General features: G+C 35.5%; 1 protein-coding gene across 2 annotated transcripts in view; it reads left to right on the top strand.

Annotated features, from left to right (window-relative positions):
- AP3B1 (adaptor related protein complex 3 subunit beta 1) overlaps positions 1-18,814 on the top strand; it is a 357,386-nt gene that overhangs the window by 312,354 nt on the left and 26,218 nt on the right. For both annotated transcript variants that reach the window (XM_069096283.1, XM_069096282.1), the window contains exons 23-24: positions 2,381-2,612; positions 16,204-16,288. In XM_069096283.1, the coding sequence (XP_068952384.1) occupies positions 2,381-2,612; positions 16,204-16,288 (317 nt within the window). The remainder of the gene's footprint in view (positions 1-2,380; positions 2,613-16,203; positions 16,289-18,814) is intronic.

Here is an 18,814-nt window from a genome sequence, read left to right as displayed (position 1 = left end):
ATCTATATTCTCATCTCTTTGGTCTATTGCATCTATGAAAATAAGCTATTTGGGGTACTTCATGCATACAAGCAATAAGCTTTTAAATAACCCTAGCCCACATTCTCCATTCTGTTTCTCTTCACATGTCTCTTGACACACCAGGCTAAGAAAAAAGGTGTGGTCTTCTCCTTTTTTCCCACTGCTACATCCAGACCCTCCCCTTACCACCATCATTCTGCACCCTCAAAACCTTTGAGTTTCATCCCATAAGTTTAGATTAATTTCTCTAACCCTTCTCACTTTCATCTACCATTGTCCAGGTCACTCTTTTTAAAGTAGTTCAGCACCTAGTTTATAATCTTAACCACTCCAACTCTTATTTTCATTCTGTGAGACTTTAATTTGTGCATTGATCTCCTTTCAAGCATGCTGGCCTCCCAGTTCTGTAACTAATCACTTCTCTCTACAGCTACTTCGGTCTACAACTATAATTACCTCCTATTTCCATTTTCCTTGTGTCATCCAAAAGGATGGGCATACCTTAGACCAACTCTACCATGAGTCCAAACTTTTTCATTTATGATCGTGAGCTCTGAAATGTCTGTCTTTCCATCTCACTTTCAGCCTCCCATCTCTTGGACCTATTCTTTGTCCTCTCTCTATCCCTCCTGTTCTCTATCACTCCTCTGTCCGGTACCTTTGGATCTCTTGCCCCTTTTGTCTTTAAGCCAACTGCATCCTCCCAAACTTCAAGCCTGGGTTGTATCCTCTACCTTCCTTCATACTACTAATACGCTTCTGAATATATAGAAGAATCTCATCCTACAGTAAGCCTATATAAAGATTTTTTTGCCTGGTGATTATGCTAAAAGTTCATAAGAATTGAAAAATAAAACAAACTAGTTCAAATAGAAGAATGGATAAGCATTTTGAAAGGAACTCTTTGTATTTAAGGAGAAATATCTTGACCTTACCAAAGGAAGTTCTTTGAAAACTATAAGTCATGATATAGATAGAAAGCTATATTATTATCATTATCCAAAAGGCTACAGGTAGAACCGGTGGGCCTAATGCCATCCTTAACATTACAGGAAATGGAACTTAATGAGACAATAATCGAGTTAGCTATTTTGCAGAAGTACAGTGTTTTGTAAATGCCTAGGCAGAGTAATGCTAATTATTCCATTCTTAGAGGTTGGACAAGTAGAATAAAGTGAAATTGTATTATTGGTGAAAATGAAGGTGAAATTATGTTAGTGTAATCTTTCTAAACTTACTCCAAAGGGTGTGAACTCTCCTTTTAATATATTCAATACATAGCAACTGTTTGTTAAGCAACTAGTATGTGTAGGTCACTTTGCTGGGTGCTTTCCTTATGTATTGCTTACTATGAATATTTCAGTATTGCATGTGATACTCATTTGTAATAATGTAATTATGAATGGTAAAGACACTAAAAATTTAGCATAGTGAAAGTGCTTGGAAGTTTAATAAGAATTTTATATCTATTATAATGATGATAGGCAACAAGAGACTAGTTGGGTTGGGCAAAATTTCTTAGGAAAAAGAATTTAACATAGTCTCTTGTAATCCCAGTGTGATTAAAATCAGCCTGATCTTCAAATAATGCCTACAAGGAAAATTAAGCTTATTTTAGTTGCAGAGTTTTGATGAATAGTTAGCACTTAAATGGTTTCATAGCACACACACACACACGCACACACTCATATTTAAAGCACTACAGACAATGATGGAAATGAATATTGCCATTTCTGACAGTACATTCTAATTTGTTGTTGTTGTTGTTGTTGTTGTTGGGGGCATGGGAGGGAGAAGGCACCAGAATGGGAAGTTATACCAAGAAAACAAGAGCTCATCAGCTTCGTCAGAAAGGCCACACTTAATAAAATTTAATTTTCAACTTTAGGTTTTTTCCTTCCATTACCCTTTGATCTTATGGCGATATTACACAGACTGAAAATTAGGCCTAGTTTAAAAAACACTTTGAAGGCTCATTTGTCAGTAGTATTTACCCATGATTATTGTCAGAATAATAGATGTAGATAAATTATTTTTGCCTATTGTTGTGAGATTCAAATGAGATAATAAATATCAAGTACTTTGTAAACCTTAAAGCACTATATAAATGTCAGCTGCTCTTTTTTAATAGTTACTTTGAAGGTATTCTTTTTATACTTCTTTGCCCTTTAATTTTGATGTTTCTCAACTTATTTTTTTTGTAAACTCTTTTCCACCAGTGTTGATTGCTGTGACATCTAACAGTCAGTGATGTGTTTATAGAAACGAGAATCCTTTAACTGGCCATTTTACTCTTAAGTTCCTTGAAAACTATTTAGTCTATTATTCATTAACTTTAAAATCTCTCTCTCTTTGCTAGGTTAGTACTCCAGTCTTTGTGCCGATGAAGACCCATGAGCTGCTTCATCGAATGAGTGGCAAAGGATTAGCTGCCAGTTATCACTTTCCAAGACAGCCTTGCATTTTTGGTGACCAAATGGTCTCAGTGCAATTGACATTAAAGAATACCACTGACCAGAAGATTGAGAATATCTACCTCTCCGATAAAAAGCTACCTTCAGGCATGCAGATGCACGTGTTTAGTCCAATAGGTAAATAATAATTGTAAATTAAAATTTTACAGTGTGATAAATGTTTAATAACTTAAAGGATATCTTCTTAAAATTGAAGTAGAAAATACTGTGTTTACTCTTTTGGCTATTAGTAGACTTGAATATTGTTTATTTTACATTTCATCTGCACTTGTATTCCTCAGATTTTCTCTACTCTTAAAGATAAATCATGCTTCTCAGAAACCGTTCGGTTTTCATTTATCCATGGATAACAAGATATGAGGAGTGATGACAATGAATCTGAATACCTCTCAAAAGAGCATTGTAGTACTTTCCTATATTTGCCTTTCCCAGTCAGTCCCTCTACCTTCCCTTCATCTCCCCTCATTTTTTCATTCTGTGAAGTGAAAGAAAGATATAAGGAGAAAGAAGTTAGAGAAGCTTCCGTCATGGGCATTGGGCTACCATCCCACCCATATGTTTCATCTCATTTGAATAGTACAGCCCTTCTCATTAAAAGAATTTTGAAAATCAGTTACTTTTAGGAAGTAAAATTTAGAACCTTGGTGTCTTTTGGGTGTGACGTACACATGAAGCATTAAAATCCAAATAATTCTTGTTTTCTTCATTTTTATATCTTCAGCTAAAGTGGTCATATTCAATGAGACATAGGTGGAAGAAGATAGACAAACTACAAATGGATGTGATAGTTGTACAGTAAAGACAGTGATCTGGTGTCCCTAAGACATGCCAGATTGGACTCTGTAGTCCTCCATGGGACAGTCACCTGGGACCTCCTTTAAGGCAGGGACTCTCTTTTACATTTGCTTTTATCCCTGGCACGTTAGCATAGCACCTCACCCACAGTTGGAATTTAATAAATGCTTCTTGACAGACTGCATATAGTAAAGTATTTAAATTTGTGTTATTGTGCCTCTTTTGCACAATGTTTGCCCCAGCCTTCATGCCTATAGTATCCTTAGCCTCTTAATCTACAATCTTTGACTCTGAAGTCTTTTAAGTTACTTGGCTGAATCATTCAGTGGAGGAAGGCATTCTTTGCAGTATATACTTCTCCAATCAGCAAGCATTTATTAAACAACTGTTATGTACCAAACACTGTGCCAGGGCACTGAGGCTATAAAGACAAAACTGAAATAGCCCCTGTTCTCAAGTAGCTAGCATTCTCCTGGGTGGAAACTATCTGTATATAAATCGTACAAAGCATATACAGTCACTCAGTGGGGTTGGGGTGGAGTTCAGTATTAGTTTCCCACAGGAGTTGGCACTTGATCTGAACTTTGAAGGAAGCCAGTGATTAAAAAGTCAAATAGAGGAGTTTTTATTTGACCCTAGAGACAAAAAAAATCACTAGTGAGTAACATGGTGACTGTGGTTTAGGAGCATCATCAGTTTGACAGCTGTGTTGAGGGTGACAGGCAAAAGGAAAGACTGAAGGCAAATAGACCAATTAGACAGGGTAGGGAGCTAGGAAGTAACTGTGTGGAGGGAAAGAAGTGGGTAGGAACAAGGTGTAATATGGAGATTGAATCAACAAGAATTGGCAGCTGATTGGATATAGAGGTTGAGGGGGAATGAGATTCTAGAATGACTCCCAGGTTACAAACCCAAGTAATTTGAAAGATAGTAGTAGTACTTTTGACAGAATTGGAGAAGTTTAGGGGAGAAAGATAACGACTTCTCCTTAGGACACGTTGAGTCTGAGATGCCTATAGCATACATATCCAGTTGGTGATGTCCAGTGGTCAGCAAAGGTAAGGACTGAGGAAAAGCCATTCAGATCTGACAGGAGACTACTGGTAACCTTGGACAAAGCTGCTCAAGAAAATAGTAAAATAGTAAATGGGAAGTATTTCTATGGGATCAACAAGAGTAAAGAAGATGTGAACTGACATAAATTGATTTTAGAATGTGTTCAATGCAGTTTTAGTAATTTAGTAATTAAGAAATAAGCAAATGAAGTACAAGTGTCCTATCAAAAGCTGTCCTATCTGATTTCCATTACATTATACTAAAATTGAAGTATTGCTAGAAAATTTATGAATATCAAAAATAAGTAGTCATCTTTTCATTGCTTATAATACAGCATTTTATTTTACTGAGTTAAAAACTTAAAGCTTAAAAAAGTAAAAAACTGAAATATGAGTTTTCCAAATATTAGAAATGTTACCCAAAGGTTAAAACAGTAGAACAGTATTAACATTTCTTAGAGCTGGCATGAGTCGATGAATTGACCTTTTAATGGCCAAGGTAGAACAGAAGAAATATAATAAACTTAGTATTACTACTTTAACTGAGAAATAAATATAAATGAATATCACTTTCTTAGCACTACTTTCCTATTCATAGGCAAGTATTTAAGAGTAATTTTTCATTGACTCAGTTTTGATTTATTGAGTGCCCATCACATACTAAATTCTGTCCTACGTGTTATGCAGTGGTATTTAATAAATACATCTATTTATATGACAGCATCTATTATCTTCAAGGTCCCAAGGATACAAAGACAAAAAAATTAATAAAAGAAATAATCCTTGCCCTCAAAAAACATATTCTGCTGGAGGAAACAACAAACAGATACTTAGATTAGTAAATATAAAAGATACAGAAAGCACATGTAAAGCAGTTTAAGAAGGAAAAGCACTCACAAGTAGTGGAGTCAGGAGATTTATTTAGGGAGTAGAACTTAAACTGCCCTTTAAAGGAACCTGAGAAGACCAAGAGGTGGAGATAAGGAAGCAAAGGATCTTACATGGGGGAAGAGGCAGAGAGAGCCTGTGCAGAGGTGAGTGCCAGACATGAAATGTTTTGTTTAAGCAACAAAAATAAATCATCTTGATAAGAACATAGCATAAGTTCTATAGAGTAACATGAAATCAATCTAAAAGGATAAATTAGAGTCTGATTGTAAAGGATTTTAACTCAAACTAAAAGCAAAAGGAAATACTGAAACTTCTTCATCAGAGGAATGATACAGAGAGACCTGTGGTTTAAGAATATCATTTTTACTTCTGTGTAGAAGATGGATTGAAGAAGGGACAGAATGGAAACAGAGAGACCAGTTAATTGCTGTAATTGTCAAAAAAAAAAAAAGAGAGATGGTAGTACCCATGAACCAAATAGAGGACAGATGTGAGTGATGTTTTGGAGGTAGAGTTGGCAAGGCTTGGCAGCTGATTGGATACAAGTAATGAGGCAGAATTTGAGAGATGAAAATGACACCAAATTTGTGCATCTTGAGTGCCTTTGGGAAAGTTGGAAAGAAAGAAGAATGGTTTAGGAGGAAGGAATATGAATAGAGATCACATTGAGTTTGAGATACTTGAGGATATCCAGTTGCTATAGAGAAGTCTAGAAGGATTGTTGCTGTGCTTGTCCTTCATTCCCGAAGAGGACCAGGGCATCAGGGAGATGATGACATGACTTTCAGTTGGCTTTGATTTGAGTGAGGAAGGGCTGTGCAAGATCACCAGCCTCACTTTCTCGTCCAGAGCCATCTGGATCCAGTGGCCAGATATTAATCAGGATGACTGGAGATGATCCAGAATACAATGGGAGACCCTGGCCCTTTTAGGATAAGGCCTTTTCAGGTTCTCATTTTGAGTGAGATAACACTCATTCAGTGAATAGGCCTCTTTAAGTAGTTACTCAAGGGATGGCCCTCCTAGCACAGAGTGAATCTAAGTATTAAATAATAACTGTTTCTCTTTGGCCAGGAATCCTGAGTGTCTTCCCCTCCCAGGTTTATTTTTTTTATTAAAGGACCCCTGAATAACTACTTAAAGAGGCCTATTCACTGAATGGGTGTCATCTCACTCAAAGTGAGAACCCGAAAAGACCTTTGCCTAAAATGACCAGGGTCTCCCATTGCATCCTGGGCCATCTCCAGTTGTCAAGAAGGATAAAGACCAGGAAAAGACTTATTTGATTAAGAAATCATTGCTAACACGGAGATAGAAGTCTCAAGTGAGTGTTGAAGTGAGAAGTGAAGTTGGAATGGGTTGAGACATGAATTAAAAGAGAGTAAGTAGAAGCAACAAGTATAAACAGCTTTTCCCCCATAGAAGTTTGGTTCTGAAAGGAATGAGAGATCCAGGATGATAGGTTGAAAGATTGATGGGGTCAAGTGGAGGTGCAGATTTTATTTTAATCTAATTATTTTTTAGATTGGAGGAAACTTGGTCATGTTTGTCAGCAATAAAGAAAGAGCCAGTAGATGGAGAGTAAAGATTAGGCAGGAGTAGTGGGGGTGCTTGAAAAGATACTCCTGGAAGACACAGTAGGTGATAGGAATAGGGACACAAATAGAGCAGTTGCTATTGATGAAGAGAAGGGCCATCTCTTTATCTGAAAAAGAAGTAAAGGAGAGATTGGGGAAATTATCAAGGAATTTGGTGGGTGGTTACTGAGTACAGTAGTGAGCTCATGACTTATGACCACTATTTTCTCAGTGAAATATGCGGTAAGGTCTTAGGAGGAGACATAAGGGAATGGTGTGTATAGGAGACTTAGAAAAAGAAGAGATTTGGTGTAATTGCTGTGAGGAGTACTAGTTAATTAGAGAAGGGGAAAAAAAGGTTTCTGTGGAGCAACAAGGGCCCAGTTGATATTAGGTAGCATACATTTGTCAGAGGTGTAGTCAACAAAATTATATGACTTCTTCTAGCATAACATAGTAGAGAAAGTGGATTCCATAGAAAACACAGATTTAGAGTTTAGCAAGAGGTGAATGGGTAAGAAAAGAGATAAAAGGATTCAAGAGCTTAGAGCAGGATATAGTTGAACTGATTAAATACAGAGTCAAGATTGGGAAAGGGGAAAATCAGCTCAAAATAGAATTAATGGCCTGGGAGAGCACTGAGGCAGTCACAAAGTGACTGTGAACAATAGGTTTAGGAGAAGGAGGAATTGAGGCACACGGGGAGAGAGAGAGAAGGATAGGAAATAATGGTTAGATAGTAAAATGTCAAAATTCTCAATAATGTGAATGCCACAAGTGATTGTGAGATCAAGTCTATGACTCTCTCTGTGTGTGGATGAGGTAGAATGAAAGGGAAGGTCATGGGATTTAAGGAGACTAATGACTTTGCAGGCCAGGGTGTTTTGAGGGAATGTGTATGATAAAGTCCTCAAATATAAGGGCTAGGGTTGAGATGGGGAGATAGTGTCAGCCAGTCACTAAGCATTTACTAAGTACTTACTATGTACCAGGTGCTGTGCCAAGCACAGCATTTTTTTTTAAATGGCAAAAGACAGTCCTTACTCTCAGGGACCTCATAGTCTAATGGGGGAAACAACATGGACACAATTATGTGTGAATAAAATATATGCAGGCTAAATTGGTGGCAACTTCTTTAGAAAACAGAGAGAATGACCTGGGGACTGGTCGATAACTGCTCCTGGGATCTCGATGGGAGAAGAAGGAAAGGGGGCGTGTAATCTAAATCTACACATTAGGATCTAGAAAGGAGTGCACACATGCACACAAAGGCAGAGGGAAGAGTGTGTCAGCCTCAAACAAAAGGGCATTAGTTGCTGAGAAAGGAAGTAACTACTGGAAGTAGCAGTGGGGAGAACAAGTGTATTCCTGTTGTTTTTCCTTGCCTAGCGTCTTATGGGACATTCAAGAAAGTATGTATGTGCTACATAAGTATAAAGGGAATAAATAAAATTAAATACAAGGTAGTTTGTGAGGGCACTTAGCAGTTGGTGGGTCAGGACAGTTTTCATGGTGTTTGAGCTATGTCCAAAAGGAAGAGAAGGATTGTGTGAGACAGTGGTGAGGAGGGAGCACATGTACTCTGGGAGTTGGCCCATACTGAGCCACAGAGATGGAGATCATAGTGCTGCATGTGAGAAATGAGAGAGGGCCAGTTTGGCAGAATCACAGTGTGGGAGAGGAGTAAATGTGCCATAAGAAATGCACTATAAGCCTTGAAAAATAGATTTGGGACCAGGTTGTGAATAGCTTTAAAAGCTAAAGAGTTTATATTGTATTCTAGGGGCAATAGAAAACCACTAGAGGTTTGGAGTGGGATGGTGAGTAGATCTGTGTTTAAAGAAACTTTGGCATCTGTTTAGAGGATGAATTAGAATGGGGAGAGAAGTGAGACAGGGAGACTATGAAGGAAGCTGTTGTAGGTGAGAGATGTGATTAGGGCCTGAACCAGAGGTTAGATATAACTATATTATGGATATATAGAGAAAAATATATAATTAAATATATATTTATTACATATTTATATAAACATAATGTAAATATATTATATCGAATATGTTAGGATATAATATATGTTATGGTATATAGTATATAATATACAAATATATATTATTAAATAGCAAGATTCAGCATCTGATTAGATATGTTGTGCTGAGGAAGAATGAGGAGTGGGAGATGCTGTCAGCATGAACCTGAGAAACCAGAAGGATAGTGGTGCCTTTGACAGAAGTAGAGAAATTGCAAGGGGTTATTTTGGAGGGAAAGATAAAAGTTCGGCTTCGTACTCCTCAAAGTTGAGATGTCATTAGAACATCCAACATATTTTGAGGCCAACTAGATTTCTGTAAGTGTCATAAAATGAAAGGAGCTATAGAGGTAAAGGTCTAAGATAATGAAAAGTTTAACAACAGAATGATGTTCCGGGAGCATAGTAGACGGGGAGAGCAAAACAAGATGACTAGTGCTGAAGTCGATGGGGATGAGAGATAAGGAAGCAATAATATGGGAAGGGGATTTTCATCTAAGCATGATCAGAGCAGAATTAGGAAGAGGTGAGGTAGAAGTTTGCTAACTGTGTTGTTCAGTCTTGTCTGACTCTTCATGACCCTATTTGGAGTTTTCTTGGACAAGATACTGAACTGGTTTGCTATTTCCTTCTCTAGCTCATTTTACTTAGGAGAAAACTGAGACAAACAGTTAAGTGACTTGCCTAGTATTAGAAACCCTGCTCCTAGATGTTCTTGTGGCAAAAAAAGGTTTGGGTCTTGAGGTTCAGGTCCTCAACACGATCTTGGAGGTGTCAGTCTGGTGCCTGTGCCTATGGAGATGAGAGGCCTAAAGTCTAAGCTCAGTCCTGGGCTTATAGACCTGATAGCAAGAAGTCTGATATCTGAGTCTCTAGAGGACTATGTCTTAGAGAAAAGGACCTGATGTAGTTCCAGTCTAGCAACAGATTTGTCTTATCCCATCTCTGTGGTAATGGAAAGCTATCGTATTTCTGTATTAACTCCAAGCAGAGTAGTGAATAGGACTGGAGAGATGGGAAGGGAGTGTAAGAATAGGTTTAAGTCATTCACTCTCCTTTCCATGAAGACAATTCCTGCCTTCCTTATCATGGTTCATATTTGTTGGTCTCCTATACCAGTCAACTTTTACTCTGCTGGTGCCCTCTCAGTTTTTAGGTACATGTGAAGTCTCTCAGTATAGCGAATGGCCTGAAACCTATCTGCAAGTGTGATCCACCTAGGTGATTTGGGGAAAGGATAACATCATGGAGGAAAAATGGACTAGAATATGCAAAGCAACTTGGATCAATTTTAACTAGATTCATGACATGCCCAGGAAAATCAGGGCAGAAATGTTCAACATCTTAGTGCTGCTTATGATGATGTTCATATCTGAACATTGATCCACAGGGAAGAGTAACAGGCCTGCAATAGAAAGAGCATGCTTTTTTATTCCAGAATCTTCTTGAATTATCACATAACAAAATAAAGAGCTTTGTAGAAAGGGGACAATTGGTTATACTGAAAGTCACTGGGTTGGTCATGAAACAAGGATGGCTGCCAGTGGATGAACCAGGCCAGCAGAAATAGCACTACAAGTCAGAAAGTGACGTCATTCATACTCCTGAAGGCTGTCACTTTATTTTGCCATTTAGAGAACAATTTGTCAAGTGATGGTCCCCATAGAGAAAAAAGTAGAAAAACAAATCAAGAAAATGAAACATGTTTTGGGAGAAAATAGTAAACACTAGCCAGCACTATGACAGCAAAATCTAAAACCAGCTAAGGATCCATAAAGCAGCAGGATTATGTAGTAATCAATTCACTATGTAGTGAAATAACTAAGGTCAATTCTTGGTGGATAGCCAACTTCTTAAAGAATTCCATTAGTACAATCTGCACATCTTCTAGAATGCCAAGTGACTGGACAGGGTCATCAGCAGGTCCTGGGTTATAAAAATTCTGCCATATTTGAAGCAGTACCATTGTACCGTTATAAGAATGACACTCTAGTGCATATATAGACAGGTACATTTTGTGTTAATCTGATGCTAGCACCTAACAAATATTTCCTAGCAAAAGTCAGGTTAGAAAATGTCGAATGAAGAGATGGTGGAAGAGTACCAGATTTGTAGTCATTAGATAAGATGTAGGTTTAGATTCTAACTCTCCTGCATACTATTGTGTGATTGTGAGCAAGGAACTCCTCCTCTTTGGGCCTTAGTTTCATCTTTTGTAAAAATTAAGGGGTTAGAGCAGATAATTTCTGAATTCTCTTCCAGCTCCTGCGTATTGAAGGACAAAAGTATCAAGCCAGTTTTAAGCCCCCCTTTCCCCACCCAAAGCATAAATTCAGTTAAATCAGATTTTGAAATAGCTACCAATAGCTAAGGTCGTCTTTAGCTGCCAAACTATTTGACCTTGAGCAAGTCACCATCTCTGGGCTTTTTTTATTGGCAAAATAACAATCTCTGAAGATCCTTTGAGATTGTGAAGTTCTAGATTTGTGAGGAGATGGATGGTGCATGACAGCTTTCAAGAGAGTTGAGCCTCTAACAACCCCCTCAAAGGCAGGAACAGAAAAAAAGTCTCAAAAGGCAGCTGTTCTCAGAAAGGAAAAATGATCCAAAAGAGATGGGAAGCACTCCAAAAGAAGAAATTAAAAATATATGTCAAAAGAAACTTAAAAACACAGAAAGGGAAATAAGACAAATTAACCATAACAATAACCTTAGAAATGAAGTCAAAAACCATAAAATGAATAATTATAAACTTAAGGAAATAAAAGAAGAAATGAAATTAGCAAAGGAGGAGCAAGTCAAGATTATGAAACTCAACTTGGAAATACCCCTGAAACATACAGTAAAACAATAGCGTGGTTCTTCTGTTATATGAAACGATATAAACAAGGGGAAAAGGAATTCAAGGGATGACCAAGTGGAAGAATACTTTGAAGCTTTGCAGACAAAAACGATAGATCTATAGGACAGAACTTAAAAAGTACCTAAGAATTATATATTTAAAACAGAGTGAATAAAGAAATACTCTTATCACTGTATTTCATAAAACTGTTTAAGAAAATTTTCCAGAAATATTAAAATTAAGGGACAGATTACAGAATTCACAGGATATGCCATCAGGGATAAATTCAGACTCACCCGGACATATTACCATAAGACTCTTAAGACTATGATGACTGGAAGATGATTTTATAAGCAAGCAACCAAAAAAATCCCATATTAATGAATACCAATGTTAACTGGAAAAGATTTATTTACCCAAGGTAAGGAATGCCAGAGGTTGAACATGTTGATGTCAGAACTCAAAGGTAAATTGGTCATCCCACAGTCAGTTACCCAAATTCCGTAATAGTATATGCACAGTCTAGAAATAGTTACTAGTCTGGCTTTAGTTTCTTCAGCCATCCACATATTGTAATTACTATTCCTGGTTTCATGTTCAGAAATGAAGGATTGATGGGTATATACATACCCCACCCATTTCTAGGTATTGACATGGATACTTGTTAAATGTTTAGTGATCTAATGTCAGCTGTTAAACAAGGAATTATTTTATGCTTAGTATAAAACAAAATACCTACTTAAATTGTAAATGAACATTTGCATAAACATTCTCTTTCTTCAGTTCAATTTATACATTATACTCATCACACTTTAAGTGGGTATTCTGTTTTACAAGAAAAGCAAAACAGTCCTTTAGCTTAATGTCCAACACTAGCCATTAATATTCTAACCTGTTTTACACTAGTGATAATAACTGGACTGGTATGAACTCTTTTCTATATGTGCCTACTATTCAGTTATTTTAATAACTTGTTTACATATATTTTAGAAGCCCAGTTACAAGCTTAATTTTATTTTTTTGGTCTATAGCTTTTTCTAACTCTTTGCTTAATTATCTAATCCATTTAATTGTATACAATTCTCTAAATTCTAGAAAGCTAGGTAGTACAGCGGATAGAGTGTTGGACCTGGAATCAGAAAGACCTGAATTCAAATCAATCCTCAGTTACTTACCAGCTGTGTGACTTTGGGCAAGTCACTTAGTGTCTCAGTTTCTTCATATATAAAATGGGAATAATATTAGCACCTAACTCTCAAGGTTGTTGTAAAGATTAAATGAGATAACATTTGTAATGCACTTTGCAAAACCTAAAGCATTTTCTAAGTGCTACTTCTTTTTATTATTAAAGCATGCTATTTTTCCTTACAATTAGGTGCCAACAATTAAATTCAATAAGTGAGGCTTCATACTATCTTTATGGATCACTAATCAATGGAAGCACATTGGGAAGTCGGAGAACAGTGAGGAGCACTCTGAGGATTTATTTAGCACATTTAGAGTAAAAGATGAATAAGGATAGAATAATAAATGAAGAAATGGAGGTAGCATCCCTGTAGTGCCAGTTAAGAATGATTGACATCATTAGCTAATCTAGAATCTGGAATAGATCTGGCCAGAGATTTTCATCTACCATTCAGCCTACTATTCAATGATAGGCTAATAGAGAAAGAAAGACAAAACTGAATTAAGGTTGTGTGAAATAATGAAAAGAATACTGGACTTAGAGTTAAGAAACCTTGGTTCTAGGTATGTGACCTTGGACAAACCATTTAGCCTTTCTAGGACCATTTCCTCATTGTAAAATTAGGAGCTAGACAAAAAATCTCTAAGAACTCTTGCCACAGCTGTAAATTATATGAAATGAAGCAAATTACTGAGAGACAGCTAATCAGGATGTGAGAACAGCAGCATTGAATTGAAATTTTTTTATGACTGAGAGACTTGAGGGGCCTACCTCACATATTCAGCACTTTTATCAGCATCACATTGCATAACATTAAATAAATAGTAAAAACTGGACAGTGGTCTATTCCACAGATTTTCCTCCTTTAGGAAGAAGGACTTGGATTAAATATTTATGCTGTCTAGTCTTCTACATATCAAAGCTTTCCTTAACGATAAAGAGTATGTGCATAAGGAGAGAAGATCCAGACCCTGTAGTTGAGGGAAAGCAGCTTCAAAAATGAATTATTTTCTTTACTTTCTCATTTTTTATTAAGACAGAGAAGTAGAATATTGTATTGAAAGAGATATGTTTTCATAATCAATATATGCATAAATTATATTTAAGTAATCCATTTTACTGTTGTATTGTATTTTCAGTAAGTATAGAATGCATCATTCATTCACTTAAAGGTATCTCTTTAGATGTGACTTAAAACTAAAAAATACTCTAAACCTGGTATGTTCAGAAGTGGCAGATTTCAAGGCTAATATAGTGTATTAATTTTAAGAAAGCACTCTGAAACATTGAAAGAAAAAAAATAGGTTCACCATTAAGATGAGGTGGTGAACATGAAGAATAAATAATAGTAAGATTCTTGGGCAGCTGCTGTAGGTCAACCTCAGGTCAGTTAATCCTGAGTAGGGTGAGTGGACTCAAAGCAAAAAAATAAAAATTGGTTGTTTACTTTTGAATAAAGGCATTGTACATCCTTTAAAGTGAAGTCCCTGTGTGGTGAAGTGGCTTGTGAACACAGTGGTTACATTTCTACAGCATCTTTACAATGTAGAAATGGTTGCTTATATGTGTCACTTTTTTGATCACTCCAATGATGATGAAAGATGGACTGTAACATAATACACTTATTTCTGTAGCTATCATTTAATTTTAAAAAGCTGCTGACTAGAATTAGTAAAAATGGACAATCCTGTTTTGAACTATTTTTAATGGGGATGCTTCTAATAGTTCTTCATAATATGTAACTAATGTTTTCACTTTTTTTTTAAGTTTTATTAACAATAAATCAGAGTCCCAAAAGGCCTCAACTAGCTAGGGCAATGGGAAGAAATAAATAAAATAAAATTCAATAAGGACAAAAAATGTAAAATTCTACATTGGATTAAAAAAAAATCAACCTCACGAATAAAGAATGGAGAAGATACGGTTTTACAACTGTTAGCACTAAGTGTTAACAGTATGAACCTGTTAGCCTTCACCCCCCCCCCCCAAGAAAAGAATGCTGTATTCTGTCCAGAATGAAGGAAATCATAAATCTGTTTAGATCAAACATCATTTGTATTAATGTTTTCTATTCTGGGTACCACATTTGGGAAATGTTCTGAAGAGACTAATACAGATGGTAAGAGAAAATGTCAGTAAGAATCAGTTGAAGGAACTAGAAATATTTAGCCTCGAAGAAAAAGAGTTAGAAGCAACGTTACAGCCATTCATGAGAAAGAGATAGTAGACTCCTTCCATTTGGCCACATAAAAGAGAACCAGAAGCAATGAGTCTTTGAGAGGAAGATTCAAGATCGACATAAGAGAAATGAACTAGCAATTATGTAATGGTCCTACCTCTGATGATTGTTCCAGAGTGAATAGGCTGACTGCCTTGTGCCTCCCTGGCGCTGCTGGAAGTCTTTGTATAGAGTCTGGATGACTACTTGTTGAGATGTTGTAGAGGATAGTCTTAACTGATAGACTTGGCTTTGGTTTATAGGGTCCCTTCCAACTATTGGATCCTATGATTCTGCAATTTCACTTGGGCATATAGATTAAATGTAATTGACTGAAAGATAACTGGGCTCAAATCATAAGCTGAATAAAATATTTTACTTGAATTGGACGAGTGATAGCTGAGCAAGACAGATATGTGTGTTTCTTGTGGCCACACTTCATTACTAGGTTAGTTAATTGATCATGTACTACTGAAACTCCAAAAATCAAAAAAACTATAATGTATCTCTAGCTTAATTTTTTTAAGATGGTTTCATCTTTTGCTACTCAGATTTCTTCTCAGCAACCCTCTGGATAGTGCAAATAGATTTGTCATTTTGGTCTCCAAAAATGCCAGTTCTCCTGATTAATTTCTGAGCCGTTACTTGTTATTGTTCCAGGGTGATTAACTACTCAAGCATGCCTTCAGTTTATATTTTATAACTCTTAAAAGCTATTCTTATTTGTGGGATTTTTCCCATTGCCAATTTCAAGCTTATTGTTCTTAAGTTTGTCTTTTAAATATACATAAATTCTTCTGAATCCCCTGAGGACTAGTGTATGTTTTAAAGCATCCCAAAGTAATTCATTATATCCTTACCTCTATAACCTATAAAGACAATATTACAAAAATCATAAACTTTTAAAGAGAATTCCTTTCATAGGCATGGTAAGATTTGTTATAATGTGTAAATTATTTGGATTTAAAATCCTTAGTTTGAGAAATTTTATGTGGAATAACCAAATTTCACTTGACCATAGAAATAAGCAAATTGTGCTTTAGGAAAATTTTGAGTATTTAGTTTGGTTCATTGTGATATTCACTGTGTTTTTACATCCAAATGATCTTATTTCCTAGAATCTCTTGAGCCTGGGGGATCCATTACTGTTGCAATGGGTATTGACTTTTGTGATTCCACTCAGACTGCCTCTTTCCAGTTATGGTAAGTTCAGGTGCTATTAATATATTTGTAGTTTTTTTAATGGTACTAGGTTGATCGAGAAAAGTGCCTTATTATTAATAACAGACTCTTGACTTTCAGGTAGCTAGCCTTTTCTTCCAGAAGACAAAAATTAAATGCTTTGTTTTAATCTATTTCAGACTACTCTGGAATAACTATACAAATAATATGGAATGTGAACATTTTCAGTATTATGTTTCATGACTGAAATTAATTTCATAATTGAATTTTAGAGTGCTGTAGTCTCATGTGCATATGTTAGCCTAAATCTTTCTTAATGATGTATGGAGAAACTGTGATATGATATGGAAAATTTTAGAACATTACATATAATATAATTGTACATCTTAGCTGTTTTATCTTAAACATCTCACATTGGAAGATTAGTAACCAAGTTTAGTTATCTGAAAACCTATCAGACTTAGTAACTTTAGTCGTCAATTTAGGGACTGCAGATGTTTGGTATTGTCAAGTAAGTATTATTTTCTGCTTTTCACAAGTGACTGAGAACTATTTTAGAGAATGGAGGTGAAAGACTATTTCTATAGGTAATTTGTAATCATAGTTTACACAATCAAAGGTTTCTATTGAAATCATCATTTCTTTTCTATTTTATTTTTCTATTATTCTATTTCTATTCTAACCATTTGATATGTTTTTCTTTTGCTATTGTTATTCTTCTAGAACCCCATGTTAATAAATCAATACAAGTCTTTAATAAGCTCTGAGTTTAATCTTTAAACTCTTGTTTTCTATATGAACACATTTTTCTAATGAGCTTTGTTTATCTTATTGAAAGTTTCAGATTGTGGTGCTTTTATTGCTGAAGAAATGTGTGATGTATTTTGTCTAAATCATAGACATCTTAGCACACCAATTTTTATTATAGAAAATCATCAAGTTTACAAAATAGTCACTTTATAACAGGCACATAGATTACATACATAACTTTTTTTTGACATATAACTTTTCAGTTTACCCGTGATTCAGGCCTAATATTATACCATTTATTGCCGAGAATCTGCAATGATGAATACAACCAATGTGGCATAGCACATTGATTTTATGCAGATCATCACCTTTATGTTTTGGGAGGTCTGCTGTATTAGTGATATATAAAAACTGATTACTTTTTCCAACATTGCCTAGTAATTGTTTATTATTTTCCTATTAGACAAACAAGACAAATCAATATTACTGAACACCAGACTATGAGTAACGTCACTGTAAATAGATTTGCCTCCCACACCACTGGTGCATTCATTGTAATGACTTGGGCAATGTGAGCCCAATGACAAAGCTCATGTGCCAAGTTAGTCTAAAATTGAGAACCCACAATTGTCTCTTTTCTTATGAAGTTTTTCTGTTTGACCCTTTAGATAGTTAGGCACACGGTGTTTTTTCTGATTTGCCTTTTTTTAAGAAAATGTATAGCCTGTAAATAATTTTCTGGGTAAAATAATTTCTAGCTTAAACTTAAAGTCCATTTGAGTATCAATGTGTGGGTGCTCTTTAGTCTGTAAGTTTTGTAAGCTTAAACAATTTCTCTTATGTCACACTTTTCTAAAATTATTTATAAGAGACATAAAATGGTCTTGGCTTTTTTAGGAATTAACTTAAATATAGTTTCCATAATATCTTAATAATTTCTACATATATACTTTTTTCTGAAATTTTAACTATGGAGTTTTATATGCATGACATTTATTTGAAATTTTATTAGGAATTGGCTTAGCACCAAAGCACCCAGAATCATAATTATTTTTCTTATGTGTTCCAAAAAGAGCACTTTGTCTTGCATCAAATGTAATTGATCCTGAAGCAGTGTAATCACAATTACTCACTTTCTTAATTGGCCTGCCCAAAATCAGAAAATGGAAACCGATCGACAGTGTTTAAATCAATAGCTTTATAGTAGTGCTTGTGGGGGTAGGGAGATAGTGGTAATGTGTAGATCAATTGGTCTTAGATGCCAATCACCAACTGTGTGTTTTGCATAGTAAATAGCGCCTTTTTGCTTAGTGATATACTGTACTGTTGTTGTTAGTTCAATAAAAAAGGAAGAAAAAGCAAGAATGTGTGATAGATGTTACTTTTTTTCTACCAAGTACATTGGTGTAGATGTATATAAGTAAGAAGAACAAATGTAATAGATTCTACATTCTGAAGTGGCTGTGAACCATAAAGACAAACTGTTAAATGCAGTTCTTTTCCATCAAAGCAGAAAGAAAATGTGGTAATGGGTGCTGTTTCATTATTGAGGCTATAGATTGGTTTCATATTATTATGATTATTAGGAAACTTTTTGGGAAAGATTAACTTTGTTTTGATATATTTATACTTCAGATGGCTACCCAATTAAATATCTTATGAATATCACCCAGAAATCATTAAGTATACCTTAAAGCAAATGCAGTTCAGAAACAGATAAACAATCCCCATTGTCATTTGAGATATTTATATATTAGTCTCTATGGAGATATTAGCAGGTATGGAAGAGATGTGATT

This window comes from Petaurus breviceps, unplaced genomic scaffold (assembly GCF_028583685.1).
Source record: "Petaurus breviceps papuanus isolate PSGF00001 unplaced genomic scaffold, PetGlider_PUasm1.0 229, whole genome shotgun sequence".
In the NCBI taxonomy this organism is placed as follows: domain Eukaryota; kingdom Metazoa; phylum Chordata; class Mammalia; order Diprotodontia; family Petauridae; genus Petaurus; species Petaurus breviceps.
Note: the sequence above shows the minus strand (reverse complement) of the source record. Positions and strands in the feature narration are given on the sequence as shown.